This window comes from Ciconia boyciana, chromosome 1 (assembly GCF_034638445.1).
Source record: "Ciconia boyciana chromosome 1, ASM3463844v1, whole genome shotgun sequence".
NCBI classification, from domain to species: domain Eukaryota; kingdom Metazoa; phylum Chordata; class Aves; order Ciconiiformes; family Ciconiidae; genus Ciconia; species Ciconia boyciana.
This window is the reverse complement of record NC_132934.1, coordinates 216050315-216068011: the sequence shown is the minus strand read 5'-3', so window position 1 is coordinate 216068011 and position 17697 is coordinate 216050315. Positions and strand designations below refer to the sequence as shown.

The 17697-nt window shown below is 44.6% G+C and overlaps 1 protein-coding gene across 1 annotated transcript; it reads right to left on the bottom strand.

Moving 5' to 3' along the window:
- Positions 1-1361: 1361 nt before the first annotated feature.
- On the bottom strand, positions 1362-17654 carry KCTD21 (potassium channel tetramerization domain containing 21). Its single transcript, XM_072850840.1, has 2 exons — positions 17595-17654; positions 1362-8309 (listed from the first exon to the last, which is right to left on the bottom strand). Exon 2 carries the CDS (start codon positions 8277-8279, stop codon positions 7497-7499), a length of 783 nt encoding a protein of 260 aa, XP_072706941.1. The 5' UTR covers positions 8280-8309; positions 17595-17654; the 3' UTR covers positions 1362-7496.
- Positions 17655-17697: the final 43 nt, after the last annotated feature.

Genomic DNA, 17697 nt, shown 5'->3' with positions numbered 1-17697 from the left:
GGTGCCAGTTCCATGTTCATCATTGCTGGTGTCCCACAGGGTTGGCATCACCTGAGCGCAGCCCCAACTCCATCCCTTCATGATCTTTCTCTGTATTTACTAGAGCTGAGAAACGCTGTTCCTACAGGGCTCAGCATCAGCCACTGCTTCTTCCAGGAGACTCCCCTGTCCCTGGGATATGGTTAAAGAGATGGAGGGCTCTGGCTCACCCTGGATCACAGAATCATAGAATGCTTTGGATTGGAAGGGACCTTTACAGGTCATCTAGTCCACCCTCCCTGCAACAGCAGGGACATCTTTAACTAGATCAGGTTGCTCAGAGCCCCATCCAACCTGACCTTGAATGTTTCCAGGGATGGGGCCTCCACTACCTCTCTGGGCAACCTGTTCTGGGATCTGGGTAATCTTTTAGAATCTCCCTCTGGATGCTCCTTTGCATCCCCTCTGCGATGTTGGGCAGGGTGCCAGGGAGCCCACCACACCGCTCACCATGAGCACAGGCTTAACCCTGTTGATTCGGGACAGAGATCACTGTCCCCCCACATGCCCAGAAACATGGTATCTGTGGGTGACTTAATGTTGGGTGAAGGGGATGGGGGAATTTATGGCAGCTCTCATGCCAACAGCTGCCTGGCATCGGGCAGAAGCCAGTTCAAATTACACCAGCTTAGCTTTGCTCCAGGGAGGTGCTGTCTCCAACCAGTGTCACTGGGGTCTGAGTCAGCTTCCAGGTATAAAGTGCTCTTTCAGAGGAACAAGCTCAATTTTTTAATACCTGGAACAAATTGCCGGCCTGGAGGGTGGATGCATGCAAGGCTGATGCCTTTTCGCTTCCTTACAGCAAACCTTCATCAGTCTAGGAATACTACCTTGTAGGGTCTGCACGAAATCATATAGATAATATGTTAAACTTATTTTTTCCCATACACCAGCAATATATGATGGTTTGTTCAAGCTCGGGGACTAGAGACAAGTTCAACAGCGGTAAAGCATTAGGGTTTAGAAGGGTTTTCACTGGAGAAATGAATCCTCTGTTTAGAAATGTTTGAAACATAAATGTGCTAATGCATTTAAAATGGTTTCGATTATTTAGGAAGGCTTGTTTATCCAAGTTTTCTACAACTGCACTAATTTTTGGGGAGCTTCCTACAGCCACATAGATGTCTAGGTAAGCATTGCAATGATGCACTGTTTAAAATCATTAGAGGAAAAGCTGTAGATTCAGCAAGCATCATTGCATGCTCTTTCCTCAATAAATGTATGTCAGGCAGAGCATCTGCTTCATTCACATTTAATTTACTGTTTTCTAAAATACATATTAGTAACAGTTCAGTTAAGTAAGTAAAAGAGTTACAGGCAGAGAAATGCAACCAGATTTTTAAATGTGATGGCCCTACAGGCTCTCTGTGAAAGTGGTAAGAAATAAAAACCATCTTTTGACACTTTCCAAATAGTATTCATTCAAAAGCATGGATTCAAAAGCATGGATTTTAGTGAATTTGGGACCAAATTCTGATCAACAGGAAAACCCTACAGTTAGGAGTAGGAACAAGAAAATAAAAGGGAGGGGAATGGCAAGAGGAGGAAGAGAAAAGGAATTATTCCATACAGCCCTCCCCTATAGCTCCTTTTTTTCTGAATTCATACAGAAACCATCCCTTATGTTATTCCCAAGCAAATATGAGAGCATGATCTGCATATTTATGCTCGATCCAGCCATTCTCACACAGAATATCTACATGACTGGCTGTGCTAATTCACATACGAGACTTTTACTGAGAGGGCCACACATTAGCACTGGTTGTACCCTGCATGTTTGTGACCATCAGTGTGTGGATACGGGAGTCATTACAGAATGGCAGTTAAATATTTCAAAAATAGATTGAAATTCTGAGCAGTGACACCAAATTCAAAGGGATGGAGTGAAAATGAAACTCCCCAAAGGATTTTCTTCATAACTTCTCCATTTATCTGTGAAGTATCAGAAGATCCTAGATTTATTTTCCACAGCCTATGGCATGGGCTGAAGGCAGTATTTATCACTCCCGTCAGCCTTATATATGGACCCCACCAGCCTTCCCTAGAGTGGAAATAAAACTGATTGATTGCAGGTATTTACTGCCATTGAACTCACGCAGCAATTTATATTCGGCAACCCACTTAAAATATGGGTAACTACAGCAGTGCATATGTTTGGTGATTTAAAGCACATGCAAACTGAAGCAAAGCTGTCTACTCCTGACAGGTTACTAGCATAATTCTTGGCATGACCAATACTTAACTTGCATAATAGGAGATTAAAACTGGAAAGGACCAGTGAGTCATTCCAATTGCGGCCTCCTTCCGTAGCAAAATCTTTGTCTCCATTGTTATCTTGCTGGGTTTTTTCCTGAACATATCAAGATTCTCTATTATCTCCCTTCTAAATCCTGGATTTCTTGTTAACATGTGAATTCTTCCAGGTCTAACTTTTTACACCTATTTCTTTTATTTCCCTGCCATCACCTGCAGCAACAAATACTCCTCTCACTGTCTCCTAATGACCCTTGACAACAGCTGCATGAACTAAAGATGTCTTAGTATTTATGTATGGTTTCAGTCCCTTCATTATAACTGGATATTGATATTTATAACTGGATATTGATATTTAAGAGCTATCAAGCCTAAAAACACATAGACAAATCCATGAGTGATTCTTTCTGGACTCCACGAAGAGGCTTCATAATAATCTTTTTGTCATGTAAGAAATCCCACTGTGCTATGCACATGCCCATATCCGAAAATGCTATTAGGCTACAGCTAATAACTTATTAATCATCTGCCCTAACTTGTATTTTTCTGCTCTAACACTATTGATCTCTCCATTCAGTGCCTCTCTCAGCATTTTGGCCATTTAAAAAAAAGTGCAGGACTTAGCCTCATTTGGTAGATGAAGGTTTTGAGGGAGACAGGCATACGGTAGAATCAGAACAGGAGTTACGCACCGAGATGTGGAAGAAAGCATGCTTCAAACTTTAAAGGGAAAAAACCTCACTAGATCCTTTCCTTGTTCTCAGGCCCTTACAGGAAAAAAATTAGTTTGTTCTGAGAGTGAATATTCCACTCAACAGTGAAATAATTTTTAGATGTTACTGCTAATAAGTGCTTGTCAGGACTAGTGATGGGGTTGCGCTGTACTTAATAAGGCTTTGTTTATGTTCACTTTTCCTTAATTCAGGAAAACTCTTGCGAAGAAGAATCATCAGTGCTGTTGACTGGTAAAAAAAAACCAAGTTACACCTCTAGGGCTCAGAAAGAGAAGGTAAACAAAAGCCAGCTATCTAGATAAAAAGGGAACAAATGTTTTGGAGAGAGAACATTCCTGTAAACAGTCATTATAACGTAACTCACAGGCTGCAGAATTAAGGGGCAGCTATAAATTTAGCTTAGTGTGTGGTTTGAAATAGCAACTGCGTTTGTATAACATATGTTTGACTGCAATCGCAAGTGATTCACCACTTATTTCACGTACTCGATTAGCATGCAGAACGACTGTGGCATTATAATTAGTATCTCATGCTTAAAGATGTTTATTCTGCTTAGCAATTTAGAGGTATCTCAAGGTTTTCTATTCCTCCCAAAGCATGTCTTCACTCATGTCTTTATACTTTTTGGAAATTTTGCATCTCTCTGCATATAGAAGAGAGGTATTTTGCATCTCTCTGCATACTAATCATAGAATCATAGAATGGTTTGGGTTGTAAGGGACCTTTAAAGATCATCGAGTTCCAACCCCCCTGCCGTGGGCAGGGACATCTTCCACTAGACCGGGTTGCTCAAAGCCCCATCCAGCCTGGTCTTGAACACTTCCAGGGATGGGGCATCCACAGCTTCTCCGGGCAACCTGTTCCAGTGTCTTGCCACCCTCACAGTAAAGAATTTCTTCCTTATATCTGATCTAAATCTACCCTCTTTCAGTTTAAAGCCATTACCCCTTGTCCTATCACTACATGCCCTTGTAAAAAGTCCCTCTCCAGCTTTCTTGTAGGCCCCCTTCAGGTACTGGGAGGCAGCTGTAAGGTCTCTGCGGAGGCTTCTCTTCTCCAGGCTGAACAACCCCAACTCTCTCAACCTGTCTTCATAGGAGAGGTGTTCCAGCTCTCTGATCACCTTCGTGGTCCTCGTCTGGACCTGCTCCAACAGGTCCATGTCCTTCCTGTGCTGAGGACCCCAGAGCTGGACACAGTACTGCAGGTGAGGTCTCACCAGAGCGGAGCAGAGGGGCAGAATCCCCTCCCTCGACCTGCTGGCCACGCTGCTTTTGATGCAGCCCAGGATACGGTTGGCTTTCTGAGCTGCAAGTGCACATTGCCGGGTCATGCTGAGCTTCTCATCAACCAACACCCCCAAGTCCTTCTCCTCAGGGCTGCTCTCAATCCATTCTCCACCCAGCCTGTATTTGTGCTTGGGATTGCCCTGACCCATGTGCAGGACCTTGCACTTGGCCTTGTTGAACTTCATGAGGTTCGCACGGGCCCACCTCTCAAGCCTGTCAAGGTCCCTCTGGATGGCACCCCTTCCCTCCAGCGTGTCGACCGCACCACACATAATAAATGACAGAGATTTGTGGCCAACTGTACCTTTGCCAGATTTAGTTACCTGAGCACAGATAAATGTGTATTCAAGTGGTCCGTCTTTTGCATAATAGACAGATGGGTTAAATAACTCCCAGAGAAGACCCAGGTTCCATTCTCTCCTCAGTCTGTGGGGATTCAGACCCATATTTCTATGTCAGCAGAATTACCCCAGTTACTATCTAGGCCAGGTTGGGGCACTCTTCATTTCTTGTTTAGACGTTTAAGAAACTGTTAACTGCTTTTAGTGTGGGTGCTGCTACAGTCCGAATAAAAGAAAAGGGGATGGGGGCAAAGGGGAAGAGTAAATGCTCTAGATTAAGCTATGCATAATGCTTCTGGAGACGCCTCTTAACATGCCTTTCACCAGAAAATACAGTAATGATTCAACTCTCCCAGGGAATATTTTTATTTTGCTGAAACTGAATGGAGCAGTACCAATCCAGAGCTCTAAAGGGTGTAGATCAGACTTCCTCCCCCCTCCAAATGAGATTTAAGTCCACTGCTCTTGCCCTTGGATGAACTCAAGCTGACAGGGAACAAATTACTACAGATAAGTATTATTTTAGTCCTGACATACAAGAACTCCTGCTACAGACCATTTAAAATCTACTCTCAAGGGCATGGGCTAAAAAGAAACACTGCCAACAGCTCCCAAAAGCTCTGTTAGCATAAATCCAGCAAAGGCACATCTGTTTCAAGGCATAGATTTGATGAAAGAGGGTTCATGTATGGTAACATGATCATAATCAGATCATAATCATAGATCATCACTGTGAATGTCCAACTGACTGGCAAACTCGTGTCAGAAATAAGATTCACACAGGACTTGCTTTGCTTTGTCAGTGGCCTGCAGCAACCCCTGGAACAGATTACTCCTGCTTTATAATTCAGGACAGGGATGGGGGGAAAAAAGTTCTTCCTAATGCAACTAAAACTAGAACAACATGGTGACTCAGGTTGGAATTTAGCCACAAAATCCTGTTTACAATCCTCAAAATTCACAAAACTTGCCAGGCTTAATGGCTCTGAGGGCTTCAAGCCCAGTCAGTGCTTCCTAACAACATGGTCCCATGTATATCATACTGGTTTAGCACCAAGTTAGACAGGGGAAATGGTTTGTAACAGGCTGCCAATAGCTGCAGAATGTGCATTTTTACCATCAGCATGGTGATTTGTGTTGTTCATGCAATTACAGCTTGGGACAGTAGAAATATATTTATCTCACTGTATTTTACAACAGTAGCAAAATGCTTCTTTATGCTTGTTCACAGGTCAGCTTAATGTAACGACAGACTAGTTACTTTGGGAAACAAGAACATGAGCAATACTGAGCTTTACAGCCCTGTGCTAAGAACTTTTGGAAGCACTAAAATTCTAAATACAAAACTTGGTTATTGCACTTTCCCTTCTATCTCATTAGAGATAACTGGCAATGTTCCAGAGGGTCTCTCATGCACACGTAGCAATCTGGTTAGGGAAAGACAGCTAAGATACTTTTAAACATAATGAGCTGAGAATGAACCACCTTGAATGTGGCACAAATGATGTTTAGAGCCAACATGCAGCTAGTGGATTATGATCTTCATTATAGCACAGACTGGGCTGGTAGGAAAGAGCTTGACCATTGTCATCACCTCTGGTTTCCCATTGCCTTATCTCTGACAATCTGACACTGAAGCCAAGCAAGCGGGTAAAATGCTAGCTTAGTGATCTGACCATTTCACAAGGATGTCAAAGATGTGGCTCAATGCACTGGGATAGGAAAAGTGAGCCTCTGTTTTTGTAATTAAAAATACTAGGCGTAACCTGATGGGAATGTTGCCTTTTCAGATGGAATCCATCCTACCCAGAGAGCATCCCATGCATTCCAGGCACCGCTGAAGGGAGATGTGCCCAAAAGAAGACCATGTCCAGGCAGAAGAGGCTCAAATGTTTAGAAGATATTTGGGGGCCTCTGCCCCCAAATCTGTCTCCACCTCAGAAAGTTTCAGCAGCATCCTCCAGACAAATGTAAGATTGTAAGAGAAAGAAGAGGACTAGTTGTCTTGGATGCCTTTGGAATGTAAGAGTAAAGGTTTAAGAGCATCCAAAGCAAAGTTCCTCCACCAGCCACAATCTTCTCAGTTTGTAAGAACACCGTTCTCTCTGCTATGGATTCCTTGGTCATTCTCCAAGCAGTCATATCATTCAAACATGGCTTTCCTGAAAGCAGAACAGAGCAGGGGCTTCCTCGCAGGGTTCAGAAAAAAGACCATGTCAGCTTCAGATGGTGACAGAAATCCTTTGTTGAACTCAAACAGACAGGATCCCTTACTCACTTGGAGTTTGCACCATCCTTTACAGCTATATTGAGCACGTGCATGTAGGGAGGCTTCTTCTGGGTGGATCCAACCAAGCTTCTTGGATGCTCTGCACAGGTAATATGGCAAGACATGGAAAATGCACCCACCGGGCTGTCCGCTGTGCTGCAGCTCCATGGCATCTTTCACTGCATCTGATCTCCAGATACCTTCCAAACTGTGATTACTGAACCCTCACATTGCCCTTGCAATATAGGTTAAGGATCACTCCCATTTTCCCACTGGAAAATGTAAGAAGGACAGAAGTTAAGTGATTTTCCCCACAATTGTACAGCAGGTCAGAGGTGGAGGCAGAGACAGAACCAATCCTTAGTTCAGGTGCTAGACAATATTCCTTCCATCTAGAATATGGACATATTCTGAAAGGTCGTATTGGTAAATACATTAAAGGAAAATCATCTCCCTGTTAGTGACTCTTAATCCAGGTAAGCATGATTCTGAATTAGGCTGTAAGTGTGTTTTAAAGGGAAACACTTAACCTGTGTTATCTCCATGCTGGCACCATAATAAACAACCATTCCTACTTGTACCGAATTAGGCGAATAATCTTATTATTCATGAAATCTGAAGTATGTGGATGAGAGGAATCTATGCAGAAACCATCACTCATGGCTATTTTTAGTACTTCTTCCACAAACACCTGGAAACTATTGATTTGCTTATTATCTGGCACCACCCAGAGTCTCTTTAAGTTCTGCCTGGTATACTCCTCTTCGGGAAGGCCTTCCACACTTGCAACCCAATCCAAGGTTAAATGGTTGGGGTCCTGCAGGTAGCTGGATATTGAAGAGAGGTTTCCGTTGAAGCAATAGTAAAGTTTGGAACCGAGAAGCTTCAGGAACAGACATGATGTGGAGAAGATATGAGCACTGAACACTTCCATGTTGGAGGAAGACAGGCTGTAGATCTGGGGTGCTTCTCGGACGGTGAAGTGAACAGTCTGGGTCTTCTGATCGAGAGTGATGTTGAGCATGGCATTCTTCTCCGCTTTAGAAAGCTCCACCTCCTTCTCCTGCAAGGCCTCAATCAGTGGCTGAATTTGATAAAAATCTACCTCCCGTCGAAGTAAGCCCATTTCCTGAAAGTCTTCAGGGAGGTCCAAGTGAGAAGTTCGTAAGAAGTTCAGGATATAGCGGAAGATTTTGCCATCTCTGTCGATAAAGCAGTTGCCTTGGCTGTCCTTCTTGGTTGGGATCTTCCCACTAAACATGGCCCCCAGCATGGAGTCTGGAAAGCTAGTCAGGGTGGACAGAGAGGTGGTATAGAGCTTTCCTCCAACATTGAGCGTGATGGGTTCTGACATGATGGAAAAGTCACGATGCTGGGACTAATTCTAAAAAAAAAAAAAAAAAAAAAAAAAAAAAAAAAATCCAACACCACACATTTAGTTGCATTTACCTGTTTGAAAGGTTAAACTACAGAGATAAAGAGTCCTAAATATATAAGGGTAACTACATGGCAAGAATTCATCATAGAAATTAGAAGTAGGGAATTACTTTTGGAGGTTGTATCTTGAGAACAAGTGTAAGGATATTTTTTCTCCCAACAGACTTGAACAGGACTTTGTTTAGTTCAGTTTAGTGCCAGAAATCATGAGTCTTCCAAAACTTTCCAATCATGCTGGAAGTGAAATCTCTCCCACAGATGCCTACAGCAGAATGACTGCTGACTTCAAAGCAAGAGTTGTGTCCTGGGCTCACCTGATCCCATGTCCCTCATGAACACAGAATGTAGAGGAGAAAAAAAGGACAGGACAAGAACTAGACACATCCCAACATCCTCCATGGCATCCGAAGATATAATTAAAGCAACAAAGCTGTTGCAGCAGAATCCCCTGACACACATTTGAGTGCAATCAGCCTAGCAGGGAGCCAGCGAGCAGTGCTGCTGTAAGCATGCGACAGTCTGCGGTTCTATTCAGTAAAAAAAATAGCAGGCTTTCTCCTTCCAACATGCTTTACCTTAGAAAACATTTCCTAATTAATTAGGGCCATATCCCAGTTGACGTAGTTTCCATGCAGCTTCTCTGCAATCAGCTGAGATGGACCGAGGATGCGATTTTATGGTGCAGTTAAGCATCACTGCCTCTGGAAGGGACATACCTCCCTTTGCCCTCCACCATACCTTCCTCCTCCTTTATGCCCGCTCTGGCACTTATCTGACCCCACAGTGAGCCAGTTTAGGGAGAAAAACCATCATTTGCTATTCAGGATATGTTGCTGCTACATTTTGAAACCAGATGAATGCCAGGGCTGGTGCAAGGGAAGAGGAAGGAGCTACGTAGCCCTTTCCATTGCAGATCAGCTCAGCTGCCTTGAAAAGCTGGGCCCTCATTCCTGCTAGCTGAGGACCTGCAAACCTCTTTTTCCTTGTTTGCTGAATCCAAATCAGTCAACAGTTCATTCCCAGTTTTATTGTTGACTTAATCAGCAGGAAACCCATCAGTGTTTGCTTGCAGAGGTAGGAGGTAGCTCTTGCTGTCGTAACTACGGTCATTCAACAGAATGCCAAAGCTGCCAAACAGCTCCCTTAAAATTAAATTTAAGTGCAGGCATTTTCCTGACTAGTCATGGAATAATCATAGACACTATGACACTATTATCAGCTCTGGAGTCACAGCAAAATGCAGATAGGAAGAACGTCATCTTGTGCTGGAAAATAAATTCTTTTATGGCTGCTAGAACTCAAATAATGGGGGTAATGGCATCCTAAAACAAATACGCCTCTAGATAGCAAGCACATTTTGCTATGAAAGACTTGCTCACCCTAAGGCAGGTAATGAACAGGTCAAAGGAGAATCTGTATTTCACTTCTAGTTTAAGACTAACATTCCACTCTGCTTTTTAGCCCACTTTACCCCTTAGCACACAGGGTCTATCTCACTGCACAATAGTTAATGGAAAGAAGCAGATCTCTAAATCCACTGAGTGCTTTGCCTGTGTATCCCTTAGTCCCATGTATCCAACAAAATTGGCAAATAAAGACGCATGCGTAGACCAACACAACACCCCGTCTACGCCCATGACCAAAGACCATCCTTGTGACTGACCTCAGCCAAATATACCCTAGAAAAAACTGTTTGTCCAGTGCTAAACTCCCCTTAGCACTGTAGTGTCAGCGTACTTCCCACTCTTGAAGACTTCTACCCAATTTAGAGTCAAGAGCTGTTTAAAACTGATCATATAGAGGCTTCAACTGGTCTAATTCTGTAGTACGAGTGGCTGCCATGTATTTTTTCCCCTAAGGGCTCGCAATATGTCTGTAAAAGTGTTGCTACAAGCACAATCTGACATTCACAAAACCAGCCTAAAATGGATTTTGCTTTTTTTCAAGTTTCATCAAACAGAAGTGTTCCCTACATCTCCCTGCAAATAACACAGCCTGTAGAAGCAGGATTGATAGTGACCCCAAGGCCACATTCGTTCCTTCCCATCTCTGCTAGCCCTCAGGCTGCTTTAGACTAAACAACCCAAATTTTTCTGTTCTTTCTTCATAGGTCATGTTCTCAGATTTTTGAGCACAAGCCTGCTTATCTACACCATAGGAGTAGTTTTCTCACGCTCTCTACCAGCCTGAGCCAGTTCCCGAGTGAGATGTTTCCCCTCGACGTGTATGTGACAGGCTTCACTTGGCAGAGCCCATTGTCAAAAGTCATGACCTAAAGACCACCGGATGGTCCAAAGATACAGATTTTCATTTCAAACTCAACATCCACCCTAGGTTTATTCTGGTGCAAAGACTCACTGGCTATGTAAGTTGAATGAGAGGCAGACGTCTTCAGTCCATGCTGAACAGATAATGTTAAAATATCTTGTAACTGGTTTATTTTCAGCAGTCTCAAAAGGGAGGCTGCCAACAAAATATGGCAGTAACATGAGCTCTTCGAAGCTGAAGACCACGTCTATGCTGCCAGCAACAGCATCAGAAATTTGACCGAGCTTTAGCTCCAGCATTGGAAAAGTTGTGGGCGTAGTAGCACAGAGCTTGGCAGACATGGCGTTACCCCCTCCCCGTGTGGGCTCTGCTCCTCTCCCACCTCTGGACGCTGCTCAGACACGTGCCCTGACCAGCCTATTCTGCTTATGGCTATTCTGCAGTCTACAGACCCATACAGGCTGGATTTCAGTCTCCCAGGACACCAGCTTGCTTTTATTTTGGACCTCCCTCCTGCCCATGCACTGGATTAAATTTCAAACATTTAATGATGAAAACATCTGGCCCATGGATAAGGCTGCAGGATAACTATTCCACAGCTGTCGTTCATAAAGTGGAATCAACATATGACAAGTTAATCATCTGCTTTTGCCTAATTCATCCCATTACTTGCAAGTTTATATCTTCATAGTGTGAAGATGAATCTGATAATCTGGCAACCTCGGAAGACCCAAAACTGCAGCACAAATGAGCACGCTTGTGTCTACTGGATTAATCATCAACCTGGACTTAATGCATTGACCAACGCACTTGACAGTAGCTGGGGAAAGAAAGTAAATCTTTGCTGCTTTTTTTTCATAAACTTGTTTATGAAAAAAGTTTTTCATAAACCCATTAAAATTAAATGGGTTGTCAGTTTTCTCTCTTTGCTCATCCAACCAGCATTTGCACTCCCTACACCGGTTTATCAGGCCTGGGTACTTTTCTAATGCAATAGAAAGGTTCTCCAAGAATACAGCACGGAAATCACTTCTGCTTGGTGGCATTTCCACAAAGAGGAGATACCAAGATGTTGTAGTAGTCCCTTTCTAGCTCAAACGGAATCCAATACATAGCATTAGTAGCAAGGCTTGTTAAAGCCTTAGGCCGCAAGCTGTGAACTTCCACCCAGATTCGCTGACCATATACTGAACTTTTACTTAGCTATGTGAAGGACAGCCCCCGAAACCAGTGCAAACCGGAAAGATAAGGAAGCTGCAATTTTCAGCAGAAGCTACAACCTTAGAGATAAGGGAAGAAACAGCCCGCCTAGAGACCATGGAAGGACCTGATGAAGAATGGGAAGACCTCAAACCCTAATATTGTTATTGGTCTGAACTGTCTTGTGAGGGGAGGGAAACTTAAATTGTAAGGGTGTAATTGCCCAGGGATTTCTTTGTTGGGGGTCCCTCTGTGGAGGCACCCAGCTCGCGCCGTTTTTACCGCTGTACCAATCAATAAATTCGCCTGGCGTACGTCGTATCAGAGACTGCTTTGGGAAACCTTGGGTAGAGCCAGAGGGGAGAGAAAGCACCCGAGAGTGAGTGTGTGTGTGAGCGAGGAGTCGAAAAGGGGCACCCGTCGGCTCAGTGGAGCTGCTGCTGCGAAGGGACTCCGGTCCGAGCAGTTAAAGCCTCGGGTGGTGAGTGTGCAACTCCTGAATGGTGTGTGAGTGCTCGGGCAGCGGCTTCTCCTTTAACAAAGAGAGCATCTGATCTTGGACATAGGTGGCTATAACCTGCAGTCACCAAGGACAAGTACGAATTGGGTTACGGTTCTTGGAAGCAGAGAATTACAGTAAAGCCTTTTGTGTAGCTGCTCCCCAAGTAGCACTTAAAATTCATTCCAATTAGATCAGCTAGAGATCTAATTTGAGAGTTGAAGATGCGAATTTGGCCGAAGAGCACAGGATTGATTTTGTGCTTTGAGAGTGAGTTGTATTTAAATACATCTTTCTTTTTAAAACAGATGTATTTAATATCACGGGGGAAAAAAATTCTATGGTCGATTTAAAGTCATAGTCTTTTCAGGTGATGTAAATCGAGAGAAATGAGCAGTGGTGAACTTTTTGGAAAAGTCAAACTCCTGAACAGAAGCTGCTGTCTGAGCATTTCAAACAACTAGGGCTTGTAAATTTTAACTTGGATTTTACTCACAGGAGCATGCTGAACAGAGGCATAGAGAACATTTCTGTAACAATCTTCTACCCCATGAGTTCAGCTCAGCAAATAATTGGTTCGAACCTGGGAGAGTGATGAGGGTTGACACAGCAGGAAGGTATGAAAGAGCACGTGAAATGACAAAATCTACCTGTTTTCACTTAGCAATGTCTTCACGTATTTAGAACTATCAGCTCGCAGTTCCTTCATTATCCATAACACTTCCTTTGTTTAATCATTTTAAATGTAGAACAGGTTTGGATAAAGTTATTTCCCCTCTTATGTATTCATCACATTTAAGAGTGCTTTAATTAGCTAATAAATAAAATTCTGTATACATAATTTAACTGAGTGCCTGTTTTACCCAACTTGGCAAAAAACCCCAAGTGTACAAGTAATCACAAAAAAAAAAAAAAAGCATTAGTTGTGATTTGCCAACATAAGTAAAATGTAAAGGAATGGCACAAATATTACTATGTATTTAACCACTCTGAAAAATGGGTACAGCTGTAGTCTATCCTTTTTAGCCAAAAAATGCAGTTTAATGGAAAGTCTAAAGTTACAAATATGTTTATATGGTTTTCAAAGAGACATGGATCTTTCCTTAAGACATACATACATACATATATAAAGCCAATTTTTAACAGGGTTTTCTGGTTACTTATTCAGATAAAAAATGGTAACTTAGATCATTCCAGTTAAAAATAATCTACCCTGAAACAGCAAGTTGATGAAACACCAAAGAGATATGGTATACCTGGTTCTGTTTAAGTCTCATTGAGGATTTGAAGAAAACTCTCTCTGCATTAACAAAATAAAGCTCATACTAGTTTAGCCAAAGCTATAAATACCAGCAGGGCAGAGAAAAGATACTAAACAGATCAGAAAACAAAACAAGAAGTTTTTATTTGGGAAAATGTGTAGCAATGCCTTGATTTCCCTGACAAGTAAACCCAAATACAAGTATTTCTTGGGAAAATATTGCTTGGGAAAAGCAGCAGTAATTGATTGCAAACACAGATTTCACTTTACAAATGACAGGGAAGGAACACGAATCAATTCTTTGGGATTTCAGAGGCAACGCCTAAGACAGGGTTAACAGGCTGGTCCTTGTGTTGTTCAGAGGATCTCATTAATGAAATTAAACACAGAGCAGCAAAACAAGAGCGATCTGTAATTTGGTAGGAGTGGATCACGAGGAGTTGTTAAAACAGAGTTTCCAAAGTTCATCCCACAGGTTGCTTACGGCCTCGGAAGCCTTTATGCGTGGCATTAAAGGTATTAAAAGCTGTAGCATCCCCTGAAAAATGAGTTAATGGATGCCGTGACAGCAACAGGGTCTTTTGCTGCCAGACGTGGTGATATGTGGCTATTTACACAGTCATTGCCCCTGGTTTTAATTTTATATGTAAGGTATTACACTGCTGGTTAATTTTATAGTGTAGCCTTTAATAGCCCACCCATAAAACATCCCTCCACGACCAAAACTTTGGAAACCTGTATTTAAGACAGTGAAATATGTGCAGCTTCATTAAGAAATAGTGGAGGAGTAACAATGAACTGCAAAGTACATACACAGAAAAAAGAAAAAAAAAGAGACGAATTATTTAGGCCGGCACAATGAAGGATGCCTAAGTGGCAATAAAATTAAAGCAAGCCAGGGACCATTTCTGCTAAGCATCAGGAAGAGCAGCCAAACTAAAAACCTCTCTGGCTTTTTGAGTATTGCCCAAGAGAGCTGGTGAAAGCCACATCAGCTGGATAAATGTTACGAGAGAGAGATCAGGTGATGCATTATAGGAAGTAATTCTGCATTGGGAGGGGCAGGATTGATTTCAGCTAAAAAGGAGGTATGAAAAAAATATATCTGGGCACCTGTATGGCAGCTGGGGACTTTAAATGTGGTTCAGCGGGAGAAGATGGTTGTTCGGAGGATGGGGTTCCAGTCTGCTTCATTAGAGTGCATTATTGGCAAACACATAATCAGGCAAAGATACTTCTTTCTGCTCAATGCTTGCCCTGCTTTGGGTTTTGCCCCAGATTCCCCACACTCGGCACGTATCACTTGGCTCCATCGCATCTTACTGAAACCCGCGTTTCGGTTTGAGGTAAAAATTTGGTTTCCATGAAACACCTGAGTCCCGAGAAAAAAACCTTCATGAAGTTGAGAACTCCAGATCTGAGCACACCCAGCCCCGTGGCACTTGCTGCGACTGTACCTGCAGACCAGTTTCATGCCTTGTCCCTTCTCAAGGGGACAATTTTGCAGAGGAAATCCAGACCCTTAGCTACCAGTTTGTGCCCTGCTGTGTTATGGGGACTGCAGACAAGGCAAGTTTGAAGCCTAGAAGTCACCCCGTGAAAGACGGGAGAAAAATAATAATAAAAGAACAACAAAGGGAGGGCAGAAACAAAATAAATAGTATTTAGGGGATTAAAAAAAAAAGATAAACTCAGCTGACCACTTACCTAGCCAGCAGCAGCCAGTACGCATCAAGTGAGAGCTGGGTTTAAGGAAGGACTTGGGACAAAATCTGTCACAAGGATGGATTCACCCTCCCTTCACGTACCCCGGCACACATTTATTTATCTCAGCTCATCCGCAACTACAAAAGGTTAAACATTTGCAATATAGTTTCTACCCCCTATATGCTTATTTATAGTAATCTTAGAGAGGAAACCCCATGTTTTCCTGTCGCTGCAGGATGGGCCCAGCTAATTTTGGACACTTGGTTAATATCAGCCCCTCCAATAAATATAGTGCAGCACTGCACTTAGAGGCTTAAAATTCAGTCGGTGAAGCAGAGCGTGGCGTGTCTGCCAGGAGTACTATATCCCGAAATGCAGTGCCGGCGGGGGGCCAGCAGCTGCTTTTTGTTTCGGGACTGCTGTGAGCCACTGGAAATTTCCAGCCAGCGTTTGGGGAAAGGCCGCTCACCCCCGAGGCTGGCACGGAGGACACGGGTGACGAGCTCTGGGAAGGGACTCAAACTCCCAGCAGGCGCGTGGCAGGAAACAACAGCTCACCCTTCCCTTCTCGCTGTAAGACAGGATCGGTATCGATCTGCTGGTGGCTGCGATACCCGGAGATAGACAGGCCAACTGTCCACCTTCGGAGAGCAGCTGCTTAGCCACCAGTTATTTATTTATATTTAATTTTCTGACCGTGCTTCGTTAGACGCAGAAACGCTCCTCTGCCAACGAGACGCACGGACAATGGGAAAGCGTGAACGGGAGTTTCATAACACCCCTGGTTTGTTGTGGGTGCGATGCTGTGTGTCCATCCCTTCCCAGACCTGCACCTTGATGCTCTTGAGCATCTCCTGGGCTGCTTGTTTAGGGATGCAGGTCAATGCAAAAGGCTGTGCATCCAGCTCTCTGCAGACGCTGAATTTAAGCAATAAAGAGAAGGGGGTAGGGAGATGTGGGCAGGAAAATAGAGCTGGTGCCCAGTTAGTAAGAGGAAGGAGCAATATAAAACAAAGGTCAGGTTCCTCTTGAGAGAAGAGGAATGAAAGCAGCAGTGCACGGCAGGGAGGAGGAAAATGAAATGAAGGTTAATAGCTACTGAAGGAGAACGTAAGAAGACAAGATGGAGGGGGAGAGGGAGTGCAGAGCCAGAGAGATGCGGCTGCAGCGAGGTTTGGAGAATAAAAGCCAAAGCGCGGCGATGCTCGGCGCTCTCCTGGCGTCACCTCCAACACCCGTGGGCTCAAGGGCTGTTGTGTGGGCAACGCAGATTCCCAGGCGGGCACTGCCACCGGCTGCCAGGAGAGAGCCCATCTGGGGTCTCATGGCAGTGGGAACATCACTTTTCCTTCCAAGCAGCTGATAGAACCCTTTGTACAGTCCAATATACCAATTTAATGCCAGCCCTGGCAAAGGTTTTCACTGATTTCTAATCTGTTGTCCCAGCATCCATCCCATCCCATAGGGTATCACTTGGCACCCTTGGAGTATCTTCCAGATACTCTTATTTCTTTCCCAGACCGCTTCACCCACGCACATGGTAGACCACCACCTGCGTACTGCTCGATGCACGCGCGGGGTGGTTCAGCAATCCAGCATCCACCCCATCTCCCATGGACACCATCACTTCCAGGGTGGCCCTACAATTAAGAGGGCAGCTAATTGCCAGCACGGATGCAGCTATACGCTAGCAAAGAAGCACTCAGAAATAAAGAAATAACACTGACAAGGTAGGTGCCATCCAGAATTAGACCCTCCGCAGGCTACAGCTCATGCATGTTGCCCAGCCGGCCCCACGCTGCCATCCGGGCCTGGCTGCTGCTCGGCTGGACGCAGAGCCAACCCCCTGTGTGGGCATACAGGGCTTGGATTTGCTAAACCGCTCTTAGTCCTTTAATTTCGGAGATGTTTCCCTGAAAGCGGGTGGGGGGGATGCAAAGTTTGCAGAGTGGCACTGAGCCCTACCCTGTTAAAGGGAACCATAGGTACAGCTCCTCCCTACATAGCCAGGCATTCGCACTATTAAATTAGCTTAAAATACTAAAAAAAATAACCCCCAAAGCAGTGGGTCACCCGTCCTTCCCGCATCCCACAGCGTTTCTCCGCGGAGCAGCAGCGCGGCTCCCCAGCCACCGATCCCCCCCGTGCCTCAGTTTCCCCACCTCGGAGGGGTTCCGATGGGGTCACCCCGGCCCTTCCCACTCCCCCCCCAGCCGGGCGGATCCCCGTCCGGTCCGGTCCGGTCCCGTCCCGTCCCATCCCATCCCATCCCATCCCATCCCCGCCGCGGTACCCACCTGCGCCCCCTCCAGCCGCCGAGCCCCGTCGCTCGCCGGGCGCCGCGGGAGGCGGAGGCGGAGGGGGAGGGGGGGGGAGGAGGAGGAGGGGGAGGGGGAGGAG

Bases quoted from the DNA above. Each gene is read 5' to 3' on its own strand.
- KCTD21 (XM_072850840.1), bottom strand. From the start codon at position 8,279: ATGTCAGAACCCATCACGCTCAATGTTGGAGGAAAGCTCTATACCACC.